The 16,642-nt window shown below is 43.7% G+C and overlaps 1 protein-coding gene across 2 annotated transcripts in view; it reads right to left on the bottom strand.

Moving 5' to 3' along the window:
- The window catches only part of BPIFC (BPI fold containing family C), a 68,704-nt gene extending 52,122 nt beyond the window's left edge, over window positions 1-16,582 (bottom strand). Inside the window, exons 1-7 of one of the 2 annotated variants that reach the window (XM_054240628.2) lie at window positions 16,278-16,582; window positions 14,683-14,791; window positions 10,733-10,774; window positions 9,879-9,974; window positions 7,799-7,886; window positions 3,910-4,043; window positions 514-634 (exon numbers count right to left, since the gene is read on the bottom strand). In XM_054240628.2, the coding sequence (XP_054096603.2) occupies window positions 514-634; window positions 3,910-4,033 (245 nt within the window). In that variant the 5' untranslated portion in view covers window positions 4,034-4,043; window positions 7,799-7,886; window positions 9,879-9,974; ... (1 more) ...; window positions 14,683-14,791; window positions 16,278-16,582. Of the gene's footprint in view, window positions 1-513; window positions 635-3,909; window positions 4,044-7,798; window positions 7,887-9,878; window positions 9,975-10,732; window positions 10,775-14,682; window positions 14,792-16,277 lie in introns of those variants that run through there. The other variant, XM_078339173.1, reaches the window with a different exon arrangement.
- Between the last annotated feature and the right edge of the window lie 60 nt (window positions 16,583-16,642).

Genomic DNA, 16,642 nt, shown 5'->3' with positions numbered 1-16,642 from the left:
TCCCCTCCTTATACTGCCTTTGGGACTTTTGCTGGAGACTATGAAAGACTGTCAGTTGGTGTCTAGACTTCCAATTCACTTTCTTCCCTAAACATCCCTGATTTTATTGGGAATGACAAAATTGTTTGGTTGGAAAACTAGTTTTCCAGTCTCCCTTGCTAATAAATGTGGCCATATTATTAAGCTCTGTCCATCGTTGGTTAGGCAGGATCTTGTTAGGATAGAACTTCAGAAAAATTCATTAAAAAAGAAGGCTGACTCAACTTTTAAGAGCCCCTTTACCCTTGTCTCTTCCTCCTTTCAGCTGCCTGAAACATGATTTGATGGCTGGAACCACAGTGGCCATATTGAGCCATGAGGGAAACTTGAGAATAGAAACCAGAGCTAAGGATAGCAGAACAGAAAAAGATAAGAAGGATGGATTCCGATGAAATCACGGGGCATCCATAGGATTCCTCCTCTGTTTCATTTGAGCTTCTTATAAGAGACAAAGTGCTCTTCTCTTTTACTTACTTTGAAAAATTATAGTTCACATAATCAACCTTTAGAAATTCAAGAGACTCAGAACCGCTTAAATCTGGGAGGTTCTTTTGCTTTAGCATCTGCTCAATCATCTCCATTCCAGCTTGAACACCTGTGAAGAAACGATAAAGTGTCTGTTGGTAACAACAAAGATAATAATAATGTAATAACATTAACCACACAAATGACACTTATTGAGTAAGACAAGCCCTTAGATACTTAGAAAATGGCAACCCCACAAATATGGGCATTATTGTTCCTGGTTTACAGATGATAACTGGTTCTCAGAGAGGCTAAGGAACTTGTTCAAGACTACAGAGCTGGCATGAGAAATTTTCATTATGTCATGAGGACTGAAGAGTTTCATTACAGGACAGAGTGAGAGGAAAAGTATAACATTTGCTTCAGGCCGGGAGCAGTAGCCCGTGTCTGTAATCCCAGCACTTTGGGAGGTTGAGGCAGGAGAATCGCTTGAGCCCAGGAGTTTGAGACCAGCCTGGGCAACACTGAGACCTTGTCTCTACAAAAAAAATTGAAGATTAGCTGGGTGTAATGATACATGACTATAGTACCAGTGACTCAATATACTGAGTTGGAAGGATTGCTTGGGTCCTGGAGGTCAAGGTTGCAGTGAGCCATGACTGCACCACTGTATTCTAGCCTGAGCAATAGACTGAAACCCTGAGCCTCAGAGGGGTTCACTGTTGCCCAAATCATACAGCTGAGAACTGGGGAAGCCGGTCGTCAAATTCAGACACTTTGGCTCCAGAATCTGTATGCTATGGCCAGTTCTAGGAGGTTATTCCACACTCTTATTTCCTTTCAAATTCTTTAAGTTCAAGAATTTTTGGCCTGAGGTTCATGGGCTGTAGGAAACTCTTGAATCACATGAAATTCTAATAAAAAACTGTGGGTGAGTCATGAGTGCATATGTGTCTCATTTTTCAGGGGAGAGAATCTACATTTTCACCAGATTGTCAAAGGATCCTGAGATTTTTTAAACAGTTAATAACCACTGCTTTTGTCTCACCCTGGAACAACCCCTCAGCTTCTTTATATGGAAGCACCACAGAACAGATTTCTCCGAGCTCACTGGGGGAAAGAGACCTTTCGCATGTTAAAGGACTTGAGAAAAGTTATCTCCATAGTTGCCTTTATCCCTTATTTTGCAGTTTAAGTTCCTTTCCAGTTATTCTATCCCTGTTGGGGATGAAGAAGAGCAGGTTTTATCCTCTAAAATGCCAGAAAAAATATTGCAATATGGTGGTGCAAAGACAGATATAAAAGATGTGAAGCTAGAACCAAAGGCACTGTCAGAGAGCTTAGGTTTGAATCCCAACTTTGCCACGGAATAGCTTGTGTGACTCTGCAAGTTACACAGCTTCTCTGTCCCTTACTTTCTTCATCTATGACATGGGGACATTAGCAACATTGGAGGGGTCTGTTCATACATGTGAAAATGACAGTAGCTGATACTTGTGGGGCCATATTTGCTATGGTCAGACACCATTCTAAGCACTTTACGTATGTTAATTCATTTATTTTCCACAACAATCCTATGGGCAGGTACTACGATTTTCACATCTATTTTAATAAGTATCTTGCAGGTACTACTAATAATAGACACATCAGATCTCTTTCTAGAAGATGTGGGAGCATAAATCATTAATAAAATTCAAAAAATACCTAATTTGTATTGAGTGTCTATATATGCGAGGACTCCATATACATTCTCTCCTCTCTCCTTGGGTCCTCACAGCAAACCAGTGGCAAGGTGTTATTAACCCTCTTTCACATAGGAGGCAGCTGAGGCTCAGGGAGGCCAGTAACTTGCCCAAGAGCCCAGAGCTAGTTCCTCCACAGAGGCTGGAGGAACAGGGAGTAGATGATAGAGTGTAGGTTTCAATATCAGGCAGCACAGACCTGAGTTCATATTTGCCTGAGTCCCTTACTGCTGTGAGACTTGGAAAATGTCATATTCCTCCTCTATAAAATGACAACAGCTTCTTGTAGGGTTGTTTGTGGTATTAGATCAACACACAGCCCAGAAAGCACATTTAAAGAGCCTGGCCATGGTAGATGCTAAAAAATGATTCTGAATTCAAATCCTGCCCTTCTCCACTAGCTTATGCCATATTTCCCATGGATGGGAATATAGCCCATGGATGATCCCATTTGAGCCTTACCTCACATTAAGTGTAGGTAGGTAGGCACCATTTTAATCATCCTATTTTCCATATGAGAAAATCCACTGGCCCAAGGCCATATATCAAGGAAAGCTACAGAACTGACATTTACAGCCATGTGGATAGATTTCAGATCTGTTCTTTTAATGACTCTTCTCTAGGGGGTGAAAAAGAAGCTGCACAACTTGAATACTGTTACAAGATATCTATTTCTGATATATATTTCTACGCACATCAGCACATCAGTATAGTAACAAGACACATATGTATATACACATACATATATGTCTGGTATGTATTTCTACATATTGTTCATGTAACATTTGTGCAAGATGGCTCAGTTTTAGATCACCTGCACTAGATGATGTACTAGGGGAGAAACAAGGAGTTGCCTCCAAATCCCTCTTCCCTCCCTCCCTCATTTATTTATTTTTTTTCTGGTATAGTAGAAGAAGCATTTCTTGGTTAGTCTTAGTTAGGTATTACTTGGTTAGACTAGCAGTGCTTAGGTTGACTGCTTTAGTTAGAGAGGATTGAGAAAGATCCATCAACCTACTTAGCTAATCTCAGGCAAAATTTCACAGGAGAAAATAGGTCCATATACTTGGATTTTGCAGTCCGTTCCCTCTCTACAATCTTCTCCCACCTCATCTTAGTCCAAGGAAAATCACATCCCAACATTTGTCTCTCCCTAGTATTTATAAACGTTCTCTAAAGAACTGGCTTTTAACCTTTCGGTGTCTCAGACTCCTTTGCACATCCAACAAATACTGAGCCTCTCCTTAGAAAAATGCACAGTCACCCATATTGCATTTTAAGCTAATTTTAGGGGATTCTAAGTCCCTTTTGAAACCAAATCCTTTCTGAAGCTCCAAGATGTTACTTTTACTTTCAAATCTTTTTTCCTCTCTCCTATAAATGTGTTCTTATTTAGAACCCTCAGATGTTCATAATGTACATACATGGGAAAGAGAGGGAGAGTGAGAATCTGTCCTGTTTGGACATGTCTCCCATCAAGTTGACTATTTTTTGGGCAACACTTTCTTCACAGCCATCTTAGCAGCTTCTGCATAAGGTACTGGACCACCCCACAGTAGAGTTCGTCTCAGTTGTGAGATGGCCCAAGTTATGAGCTGTTGAGTTTAGGTCACAGATCCCACCTAGTGGGCCGGAGGTCTGCTTCTGAAAGTATCCAACTCACCATAGTCAAGTGCCCTCTGAGTAATCCTTGCCTTGATTCCAGGGTAAATGGTGTAAGAAGATGATATGTAGAGATTCCACAGGAGGAAACATCCCCAGAGGACTGGGATTATCTTTGTACACATCTGAAATTAACTGACAGTTATGGTTCCTTTATTAGTCTTGACTTTCTCTTTGGTCAATTAAATCCAATATTTCTAGGTTTTCTCATTTTTATTGTTTACTTCCAGAATTCAATCCATCCATCCATCCATTCATCCATCCATTCATCCATCCATCCATCCATCCATCCATCTACTCAACCACCCATTCATCCATCCATTCATTCAGCAATTCATTTGCTGAACACGCCAGAATGTGTTCTAGGTGCTGAGAGTATAGTGTTGACCTACACATGGCCCCTGACCTATGCTTTTCACAGCCTAGTGGTGAATATGCATCCTTTAGGGCCAGCTCCATGTCCCTCTCTGTGAAAACATCCCTCACCAAGTCATTTTGCCCTGTCCTCATCACACTCTACTCTGGGATCCCACCACACTTTGCAGAATGCATATGTGTCCATTAGAACACCCGACACACCATGTTGTCTGTTTGCAGGCAGGACTCCTCCTCTCCACTGCGACACCCTGATTCAAGCCAGTACCATTTCACATAGATTTTTGTGATAGCATCTTTACTGGTCTCCCTGCTTCAGCCATTGCTCCTTTCTGGCCATTCTCCACACCACAGCCAGAGTGAGCCTCTTAAAATGAAAGTTAGATCATGTTACTCCCTGCCCCCATTAACACTCTTAAGTGGTTCCCCATCTTAGTGTAAACGCCAAAGTCATTTCATTAGCTATAAGGTGTAGAGGGCCTTGTAGCTGATGGAATGACTGTGCCTCTACTTCCCCACTGACCTCCATCCTTAACACACACACCTGCTTCTCAGGGTCCCAGTATCACTGGCTAGCTTGATCTTTCTTGAATGATCTAAGTAGCCTGTACCCCAGGATCTTTGTATTTGCTGTTCCTTCTTCCTGGCGTGGTCTTTCTCAGAGGTCTTGCACTTCTTCAGATACCGCCTCAAGTGCCATCTCAACAAAGTCTTTCCTAGTCACTCTATGCAGAACACGAACGTCTTCCCTGTGGCTCTGTTATTATGATTCCACCCTTGCTTTATTTTCTCCAAAGCACTTATCTTCATGTAGGGTAGTATACAGTTACCAACGTGTGTACTGTCTGTCTCCTCTACTGGCATTTTTAGGCTTCATGGGGAAGGACTTCATCCCTTCAGCACCTTGAATAGCAACTGGCACACAGTAAGCAATAGGGAACTACTGAATGACAGAATGACAGAATGAATGAACGAATGAATAAAGTCTCGTTCACAAGCTGTGAATTGGGCAATGTGTGCCTTATGGGTTCTCCAGAAACCCTTGATCTTAGTATACACTGTCCAGTATTGTGATTGCCTTTTTACTTGTCTATCCCTTTGTCATGGGGGTTGTGTCTTACTTCTATAACTCCAGAGTCCAGTAGCACACAGTAGGCATGCGAAAATTTTTGGTGAAATAAACATTCTATGCAAAAAGAGGGACCACTTCTTATTCACTGTTATGTCACCCATGCTCGGCATACATGAATAATCATTGTATGCTTGTTGAATTAATAGACCAAACAAATTAATGCCATCCCATTTTCTGGATAATGACGCACAGGTCCCAACAGCAGCAGTCATTTGGGTTTCTCTGAATGAAAATCACGTGAGTAATACATTCACAGGCCTTGTTTCTAGCTTGGAAATTAGAATCTGGGTGAGCTATCACTTCTGCATTCACACATGCAAAAGACCCACAGGTGGCAGATACCACGTGATAGCACACAAACATGAAAGAAATCAAGGAAGGCCCAGGAAGGTGACCTTGTGGATGTGGTCAAAGAGGAAGAAGTAGGCCAGGTGTGGTGGCTTATGCCTATAATACCAGCACTTTTGGAGGCTGAGGCAGGAGGACTGCTTGAGCCCAGGAATTTGAGACCAGCCTGTGCAACATGGCAGGACCCCATCTCTACAAAAATTAAACAATTAGCCAAGTGTAGTGGTGCACACCTGTAGACCCCGCAACTTCGGAGGCTGAGGTGGGAGAATTGCTTGAGCCTGGGAGGTGGAGACTGCAGTAAGCTGTGATCATGCCACTGCATTCCAGCTTGGGCAACAGAAAAAGACCCTGTCTCAAAATTAAAAAAAAAAAGAGAGAGAGAGAAAACTGTGAGAGACATGTGTTTAGACAGAGGGAGGGGTCAGACCAGGTGGTCAGGTAAGGATTCAGAGAGGACTAGGCTTCAGGAGCAGCCTGGGTGAAGGAAAAGAGGTCATTGTAAAAGGGGGAGCACTTGGTCGAAGTGGGTGAGAGGTTTCATTAAGGGGGGTGGGTAGGCTTAAAGGTGAGGCCATGGAGGTGGGAATGGGGAAATGTAGATAAAGGGGACTTCTAGAGAATTTGCTTGAAAAGAACAGAGCAGTATGATTAGGGATGGGTGTCCAGGCAAGGCCGCTGCTAGCCTATCTTGGGGTTTTGTATGAAATAGGAAAAGGCGTCCCTCTGGAGAGATGCCAGCCTCTTGGCACAAAGTGGAGCCAGTGGAAAGCATTTTAGGAAAACCCCACACCAGTGTGTGCAGCTGGTTGGGAGGTGGGAGGGCTATCCTGTGTACCCATTTGGCCAGAATTTTGTCTAGTGCACAAACTTCCCAACTTATACAGGGGGCCTGTGCTTAGCTTAGTGAATGCTCACGTGGGTACTTCGCTGGAGGCCAAAGGTTTAGAAATAGGGTCTTAACCTGTCTGTGCATAAGTTCATCTTCAAGTCTGGAAGGCTGGCTGGGTCAACCTGCTGACATCTCTCACCTGATGTCTTAGAAGCCCCCTGAACCAGTCCCTAAACACATGCCACGTTTTATGCCTAATGCTATTGCCTATGTTGTTCTCCTCCATTTAGGCCTGGAGAAGCCCTGCACATCCCTAAGGCCCATTTAAAACACCATCTTCTTTCTAAAGCCATTTATGACTTCCCTGAGCTGATTTCATTTCCTCTTGACCCCTTGATTAAAATACATATTTATTCATGTGTGTATGTTTCTTTTCTTGCTTATTATTTGCCTTCCCTACCAGAATATAAATGCATGAAGGCATAGACTGCATCTGGTTTGGAAGTCCTAGGTCTAGCTCAGTGCCTGGGATAGAGTGAGTGAATGAAAGGTGCTGGTAGAATGAATCAATAAATTAATAAATGAAGGAATATCCCTTACCTTATTCTATCATGTATTACAGTTCTTTGCAGAGATGGTTAACCAAGTATTTATGTACTAGGAAACTGCAGGCATCCATCAAAACAGATGTTGGCCACAGTCCTGGAGCAGGGGCCAGGAAGTTGCCTGCTAGATCATGGGGAGGACAGAGGATGTCTCGAAGGCGTGGCCAGGGTAGTTGGGGGTACTGGGAATAGGAGGGGAACACTCAGAGTAATGGCTTTTTACCATTAGCTATTAAGGCATTTTCATATTTTACCACTGATATGGCCTTATGAATCCAGTTTGATATTTCAGCCCTGAAGAGTTGGTTCTACAGGACAAGCTACAGAAGGAACTTGAGTAGTTGGGAGCAGAACTAAGAAAGGATGACTTGAGGATGATCAGCGTGCAGACAGCACTAAGGAAAGCACAGGGAAATGGGAGGGTTGAGAGCTGAGGGGAAGGGATATGGGTGGGAGAGGAGGATCTCTGGCCCAGCAATGAGTGATCTGAGGGTTGGAGGAAATGTGGTGAGTGGGACAAGGGAGTGTAAAGCCCTCCATGTCCTGGGAGGCAGATTGATAGTCATAGCATCTTAACACTCAGAATGGATGCAGGTACCTCCTGCAGTTACTAGGTCCAGCTTGTCTTCTGCTGTGCTGGGCCTTTCTTGATCCTTTAGCTGCCCTTGGGGGTTAGTCAAGGTGTCCTGGAAAGGGGGATAAGTAGAGAGGAACTATTGGAATAAGGAGAACACTTCTGGGGCTCAGGTTAGTGGCTACTGACCAACTGGTATAGAATCATTTCCACATTTTAACATATGGTGATGCTAAACTGAAAAGCAGTCTTTTTAAAACCAAACCATTATATATTTCATATAGAACTCTCCATTTCCAAAGTGAAGAAAAAAACACAATAAACCAAAGAAGAGATATTACTTGTGAATGAAATAACAACCAAAATAATACATTTTTATTTTTTTGTCCTTTACAAAACTCACATTTCTTTGAAGTAGATGTTATTATTATCTTACTTTGGTTTTAGCCACGTGGATATGGAGGCTTAGAGAATATGATGACTAGGCCAAGATCTCACAGTAAGGCACCTGGGAACCCAACCTTGTTCTTCTGGTTCCTAATTCTAGTGCTGATGGATTTACTTTTATTGAATGACTTGATAAATGCTAGGGTTTTAATTTTCTTCTGGGAATTTTAAATAAGAGTTGATTGACACCATTTTCAAGATAGAAAAATTCAATAAGCATCTAGGAATGTTCAAGCATCACAGTGCAAAGCCCTTCTTATTTTCATGGACACAACCGGAGTTTTAAACTCCCTGCCAGCAGCAAAACCTGTTTTCCCTTCTTGGTTAAAAAAAGTTTCTGAAGTGGTACACTTTGATGGAGATCCAGGAATCCAAAATTGCAGACAGGAAAACATAATTTTCCTCTAGAAATTTTATGAGTGAAAGAAATTACTGGGGCACGAAGGGGTGAACTGTACATAACTTTTGGTTGAATCGTTCATTTAGGATGATAACTTATGGGCAGGGGAGGAAAGGAACCTTGTCAGGCAAGGTGATGACTACCAAAAGGTTAAGTAATTTGGCTGACAAGTGCGGGGCCAGTCGCCTGCTAAAAAGGATCCAAGATCACTTAAAAATCCTGCCAGCAAGTTATCTATTTTGTTGCTTCTGGGGAATTGCTTCATTCCAAGATTCAAAATCTCAGTAGTCATTATTTTTCCATACAAATCTACAGACAGAATAATAATCCTAAATTAAATCGTTCTTGTGTGAGTCATCCTGACAACTAGGAATAAGAAAATGCCAGTCCAATTTAGAAAACACTTGACACTCACAGATGGGCTTAATACTACTGCTCCCTGGCAAGAGCTTTGACTGACTCTGGAAAAACTGATTAAGGGAGTAATGAATGGGTAAAATGTAGCCTTCAAAACAGAGGCGCAGGTTGAAAACAAGTTCAACAGGTTTAAAGAAGTCTAGACCAGAAGGGGATTCCAACATAATGGTTAAGACGAAATGACTGTGCATAATAAATCGGCGGGTATGGAAAGTGGGCAGAATATTTCAAGGGATCCAGTCCTCACATCTAGTTTTATAGCAAGATCTCTAATGAGAAGGAGCTTGAGAATTCACACCATGTCTTTCCCTAAAAACTCTATGCCTAACACCAACAAGTTCAACAGTCCAGGCAAGTGGGTGGATAGTTTTGCTCTGGTGGGATCTAGGTCACTGATGTGCTTTAAGACCCGCCTTGAAAGCAAAGAGAACATCACAACTCCTTAGTCCTAACCATGCTGATTTTGAGAGATAAGATAGAATTTTCTGCCACTGTGCTGGGCTCCCCTCTGAAATACAGGCCAAAGTAAGTCCAGATCACGAGCAACCCTCTTAACATTGTTCCATGATGCAAAACTAAATAGGGGGTTTAAACCAACTCTTTTCTGTCTTATAGCCATTTAGTTTTCACTAAAGCTCCTGCCTAAGAAGCCTCAAGATGGGCATGTGTGACATCACACAAACAAACAAACAAAAAAACAAAGAGAAAATTCTAGGCAGATAATAGTAATAACCCAGGATACATGACAGCTGCCTGTTCAAGGTATCCTACCAAATCTGAGACATCTCCGGTTTGGAGATGGCAGCTGGCAGAGACCCGAAGTTTGTTCACGATTCTTACCTCAAGCAGAGAAAGTGTCCAAAGGTGGGGAGCACGTTCAGTTCCCTCTGCCTTTGAAGCTGATGTGTTCTCCACCTTGCGCCTTAAACTCAGCTGCTGAAAAGCCAAGATAATTAAGTCTGACTCATCTCAGTGGTGGATTTTTTTAAATGCCTCTTTCAAAATGTGATACATAATTGCTTCACTACAATTACCCAATGGCATGAATGAACACTACAGTTTCTACCCAGATGAACAGACAATGCCACCTATGCAATAATTACTGTCCTGCAAAACACACACACACACACACACACACACACACACACACACGCCACACCTTGTGAAATTGTGACGGCGACTTTACCAAAATGATTGAAAATGGTGTTAAACTGAATTGGAAGAGGAAGAATTTTCTTTTCTGGAATAACAAGCTGGTTCCTCATGGTCAGGGTGCCTGCTCTACTGCCCAGAATACCTTTGGGACTGGTGGTGGATCATCAGATTCAGTCTGAAAGCATGATAGACTGGACAGGGAAAATGTGGCACAAATACACCATGGAATACTATGTAGCCATAAAAAACGATGAGTTCGTGTCCTTTGTAGGGACATGGATGAATCTGGAAACCTCATTCTCAGCAAACTGACACAAGAACAGAAAATTAAATACCACATGTTCTCACTCATAGGTGGCAGTTGAACAATGAGAACACATGGACACAGGGAGGGGAGCATCACACACTAAGGTCTGTGGAGGGCGGCTAAGGGAGGGATAGCGGTGGGTAGGGAGGTTGGGGAGGGATAACATGGGGAGAAATGCCAGATAAAGGTGACGGGGGGATGGAGGCAGCAAACCACATAGCCACGTAGGTACCTCTGCAACAATCCTGCATGATCTGCACATGTACCCCAGAACCTAAAGTACAATAAAAAAATAAAAATAAGTTTATATACATTTTATGAAGTGGGTTGGTTTACGGGGAAAAAAGTAAATAACAGTACAGCTCACATGGGACATAGATTTTTTCTTTTTTGTTTGAGATGGAGTCTCTGTTGCCCAGGCTGGAGTGCAGGGGTATGATCTCGGCTCACTGCAACCTCCCCTCCTGTGTTCAAGCCATTTTCCTGCCTCAGCCTCCTGAGTAGCTGGGATTACAGGTGTCACCACTATGTCCAACTAATTTTTGTATTTTTGGTAGGGATGAGGTTTTGCCATGTTGGCTAGGCTGGTCTCGGACTCCTGACCTCAGGTGATTGACCCAACTCGACCTCTCAAAGTGCTCGGATTACAGGTGTGAGCCACCGTGCCCGGCCTTAGGACATATAATAATTTTTGAAAAAAGGGCTCAAACAATTAGTGTCTAGGAAACAAAGATCTAAGAAGAGAGTGTAGCTAGTCTGTTGTCTTTTATTTGGAAGAGGCCTTAGAAATCGGCTAATTAGCTTTCCTAATTAGCTGTTTAGGGCACATTTGCCAAATTCATCTTTAAAAACATCAACAGCAGCACTCTATCCAGTTTCATTGTTTGTTTTAGCTTTCCATATTTAACTGAAGATTTGCTGGGAACGCCTGCTTCTTCAGCCTACTCACGATGGCAATCTAAAATGCAAGATTAATTACTATACTGTTGAACAGCTGACAGTGTGTTTGTCTTTGCAGATCAGAGAACACTCTTAATTAAGACTCCAAAAGAAAAATCATAAATAACTAGGTAGAAATGCTTGTTCATTAAAGGGAGACATCAGAAGATAGTGTTAGGAAACTGAGCATCCCCGTTCTTGGTTTCTAGAATGTCTGGGCTATAACCATATAGAATGAGCTAACTGAAGATGAAACATTTTTGAGATTGGAAGACAAATTATATTATTCTTGGTAGGAGACAAAAGTAGGAAGGAAGAGGGATTTATGTGCATATGGAGAGAGGAGCCACATAGGGCAGTCTTGGGGCAAAAGACATTGTGAGTTCTAATCCCTCATTGCCCCCCAATATTTGTGTTGATGAAATCTGGTTAGAAGGAAACCCTGAAGAGGGATATATAGGGTAAAGAAAAGTAAGAGCTAACATTTATTGAGTGTTCTGGGCACCATCCGTAAATGAATTGACTAAATACTCATCAAGACTGTATGAGGACCTGATATTATTTCCATTTGCTAGATGGGACAACTTGCCTAAGCTTAGACATTACAGCTAGGATTCAGGACCCAGGTGTTCCATTTTCAATGGTCTGCCTTTTAAACCACTATACTATGCTGCCTTTTTAGGAAGGTCACTAAAGGGCAATCCACAACCCAGGGTACGCAGAAGGTGGGAAGTGAGAAGGATGCTGCTGCTGGGCAACCCATCTGGTTCTCTGAGCTGCTAATTGAATCTCTGTAGCTCAGATGTATGTGTTTGTTTGAAATAGCTAGTTTTATTTCTAACCAGAGGAAGCTGCCTGGAATTCATGTGGCTCTGGAGGTGATGAGTCATCTTACAGTTCACCCTGGGAGGGAAGTCTGGCAGAATCATCCTGTCACCCAGCAGCAGCTCCTTCTCTTGTCCCTGCCCTGTCCCAGGCCACACTCCATTGATACCTGTGTAATGATGTTTCTGGGTGGATGTCAATGACTGAGCCAGGCAGTGACTCCTCCCACCATTCACACTCTGGAATGGTTTACAGCAGTGACGCGCTTTTGGTTTTGACAAATGAACCTACTCACATCAGTTCCTTCCATCGTTACTAGTTATCTAAAAGGGAGTCACTTTATATTATTGCAGTTCAAAATGAGTTTAAATTCATGCTAAAATTTAAATGCATATATGTATGACTTTTTGAGACATGAAGAATATTATGGAACCAAACAAACAAGATAGCATGATATTACTCTGAAACATCTGGGAATCAATGGTGTGAGCCTAATTGAAGTAAACCAAGATTTCCCTACTTTGGCCCTGTTGGCATTTGGAGCTACATAATTCTTGGTTGTAGGGGGCTGTCCTGTCTATTATAAAATGTTTAGCAGGCCAGGCCTGGTGGCTAATGACTGTAATCCCAGCACTTTGGGAGGCCAAGGCAGGCGGATCACTTGAGGTCAGGAGTTCAAGACCAGCCTGGCCAACGAGGTGAAACCTTGTCTCTACTATAAATACAAAAACCAGCCAGGTGTAGTGGCACACGCCTGTAGTCCCAACTACTTGGGAGGCTGAGGCAGGAGAATGGCTTGAACCCTGGAGGCAGAGGTTGCAGTGAGCCGAGATTGTGCCACTGCACTCCAATCTGGGCAACAGAGCAAGACTTTATCTCAAAAACAAATAAATAAATACAAGAATGTTTAGCAGCATCCCTACCACTATTAGCACCACAACCTCTTACCCTAGTTGTGACAAAATGTTTCTAGACTATGTCAAACGTCTCCTGTTAGGCAAAGTCACCGCAGTTGAGAGCCACTGAAATGAAGTATATGCAAGTATTCTATCTAACCCTTGCAGCAGAAAACAGCATTTCTCTCTGTGATCAGATGCTAATATTCCTAATAACATTTTTCTTAACTATCCAATAAATATGTGAACACATTCTTGTGATAAAAGAGTTAAATAATTACTGAAGTTTACAGATCAAATTGGGAAAATTCTTATCGCACCCCCCCCAACTTTGTCCCCGTCTCCCTCTCACTCTTTTTATCTCTAATTTTTAGTTTTTGAGATAGGGTCTTACTCTGTCACCCAAGCTGGAGTGCAGTGCTGTGATCATGGCTCACTGCAGCCTCAACCTCCCAGGCTTCAGCATTCTCCCAGGCTCCAGCATTCTCCCACCTAAGCCTCACTAGTTAACTGGGACTGTAAGCGCACACCAACATGCTTGGCTGATTTAAAAAAATTTTTTCCTGAAAAGACAGAGCTGGTCTCTAATCCAGTGGTTCTCAAGGTGGCTTTTACTCCCAGGGAATATTTGGCATCTTTGGATGTTACAACTAAGGAGGGTTCTACTAGCATTTTGCGGATAGAGACCATGGATGTTGCTAAACATTCTATGCACAGAACAGCCTCTCACAACAAAGACTTACGTGGTCCAAAATGTCAATAGTGCTGAGGCTGAGAAACCTCCATCTAACCCCCACATCCTATTACATTCTCTAGTGATAGATTCACGTTACAGATCTTAGCCTGCCCTTAGTAGTGTACACCTGTCAGATTCATGGCTTCCTACCATCTTCTGAATAGCCTTCCCTTTTGGGAGGGCGGGGAATTCCCATATTCTGTATCCTGCCTCCCCAAGGAAGGAGTTCAGACCCCAATTCCCAGTCTCCTTTGTAGCCAGGACTCAGGTGTCTCAGGTGCCAGACTTCCTCAATCATATCCCCCTATGAGCTTTTTATGTGGAAGTGAGCAAGGTGAAGAAACAGACTCTTCTGGAAGTTTGGCATTTTGTAGGAGGCTGCAACAGCATGTGGCATTTGATGTTAGCAATGGCAGTGGCAGCCATTCCCCAGTGATTCTCAGCAGTGGTGATGGCAGTTTCCTCCAGCAGCAATCCCAGTCATAGTAGTTTCCTCATCAGGCCAGTATTCAGCTTGGTTCTGAGCTTCATTCTTGGAAGCTTAGCCTGGGGCCATTTCTCCATCCTCCCTAGAATTCCGAGCTATACAGCATCGTTTTGTTTTTTTTTTTTTGAGACAGAAACCTCCACCTCCCAGGTTCAAGCAATTCTCCTGCCTCAGCCTCCCGAGTAGTTGGGACTACAGGTGCGCCACCATGCCCAGCTAATTTTTGTATTTCAGTAGAGACGGGGTTTCACCATGTTGGTCAGGATGGTCTCCATCTCTCGACCTCGTGATCCACTTACCTCGGCCTCCCAAAGTGCTGGGATTACAGACGTGAGCCACTGTGCCTGGCCACAGCATCCTTTTAATGCACACCTTTTCTGCTTAGTCAGCCAGAGCCAGCTTCTATTGCTGAAAATTAAGAACCTGAGCGTAAAGACTCCCCTTCTAAAGACTGTCTAGTGGCTTTCCATACATTCTAGAATATGTCCCAAACCCTCTACTTAGCCCAAGGTTCTTTATCTGGGATGTACCTATACTATCCATCACTCTGGTCATACAGTCTTCCTGGTCCTGCCACCATTCCTCATTGCTCACTACTAAAGAATCCTTGGCGGGGCCCGGTGGCTCATGCCTGTAATCCCAGCATTTTGGGAGGCCGAGGCGGGTCGATCACGAGGTCAGGAGTTCAAGACCAGCCTGGCCAAGATGGTGAAACCCCCGTCTCTACTAAAAATATACAAATTAGCTGGGCGTGGTGGCACGCGCCTGTAATCACAGCTACTCTGGAGACTGAGGCAAAGAACTGCTTGAACCCGGGAGGCAGAGGTTGCAGTGAGCCGAGATCGCACTGCTGCACTCCTGCCTGGACGACAGAGTGAGACTGTCTAGGGAGGAAAAAAAATCCTAAGGCACAGCAACCCTCCTCTCTGTACCCCAATCCTCAGGTCTGTATTTATGTCTATCATAAAGGAGAGACTTTTTACACTCTACTGCAAGAGCTGATTCACTCAGCTATACACTTTGCGTGGGCAGAAACACGTCTTTTTGTGAGTCTCCAGCATGTGGAGCATCTGTTACAAAGTAGACAGTACATATTTATTTGCAGAATGAAGGGCGCGATGTGGACAAGTGCTGCCACCTACTGGTAGAAACGTTTTGTGACTCTTACAAGGATTTGGACTATGGTTATCATACAAGGATGAAACTTGATTATTCTTTCTCATCTAAGTTATCATTAGTTAGACCCTCTATGGTAGTCAGCCTCCAGAATGGCCAGCAGCAATCCCAGTCTATTGGCATTCATGCCTTTGGTGGATTCACAGAAGGTTGGTTTGTAAATATGACAATAGCCATATGTGACCTCTGGAGCTAGGTAATAAAAAACATTGTGGCTTATGCTTTGGTCTCTCTGGAATCACTTGCTCTGAGGGAAGCCAGCTGCCGTGTCATAGGGACACTCAAACAGCCCTATGGGGAGGTTCATGTGGTGAAAAACAGGTCTCCAGCCAACAGTCCTGTGTCATCCTGGACGCCGATCCTCTGGCCCTAGCCAATAACTGCTGCCCTGGCCTACACCCTGACTGTAACCTCATGGGAGGCCTGGAGACAGAACCACCCAGCTACGTATCCGCAAATCCCTGACCTCTAAAACCTGTGGGACAACAAATGTTTATGGAATTAAACTTTGGGGTGATTGTTATGCAGCAACAGATTTCTAATAAACTGTCCAACATAGAGCACCGCCTACAAACAGCTCTACTTTTTTTTAAAGGCAGGGTCTCGTTCTGTGGAACCAGGCTGAGGTGCAGTGGTGCCATCACTGAGGCCTCAACCTCTGGACTCAATCGACCCTCCCGCCTCAGCCACCCAAGTAACTGGGATTACAGGCACGCACCACTACGCCTAAGTTTTTGTAGAGACGGGGTCTCGCCATGTTGCCCAGGCTGGTCTCGAACTCCTGGGCTCAAGTGATCCACCCGCCTCGGCCTCCCAAAATGTCGGGGTTACAGGCGTGAGCCACTGAGCCCGGCCAACCTAAGGACTTTTAACCTAAGTCTTCTCAGAGCAGATGCCGCTGGAGCTGGGGGCCGCGGAAGAAATGGCGTGACACTAGGTCCCGGGGAGTTACGACTGTATTATTGTCTGCAGCATCCCTAACAGCACCACGGTTGCTCCACGTTAGCAAGTTCAGGAAGTCTCATTCACCGCGGCGGAAGAGCTGGGAAGCCAACGTAAAGCTGCATCTCGGCGCCTGCGCAC

This window comes from Callithrix jacchus, chromosome 1, assembly GCF_049354715.1.
Source record: "Callithrix jacchus isolate 240 chromosome 1, calJac240_pri, whole genome shotgun sequence".
In the NCBI taxonomy this organism is placed as follows: domain Eukaryota; kingdom Metazoa; phylum Chordata; class Mammalia; order Primates; family Cebidae; genus Callithrix; species Callithrix jacchus.
Note: the sequence above shows the minus strand (reverse complement) of the source record. Positions and strands in the feature narration are given on the sequence as shown.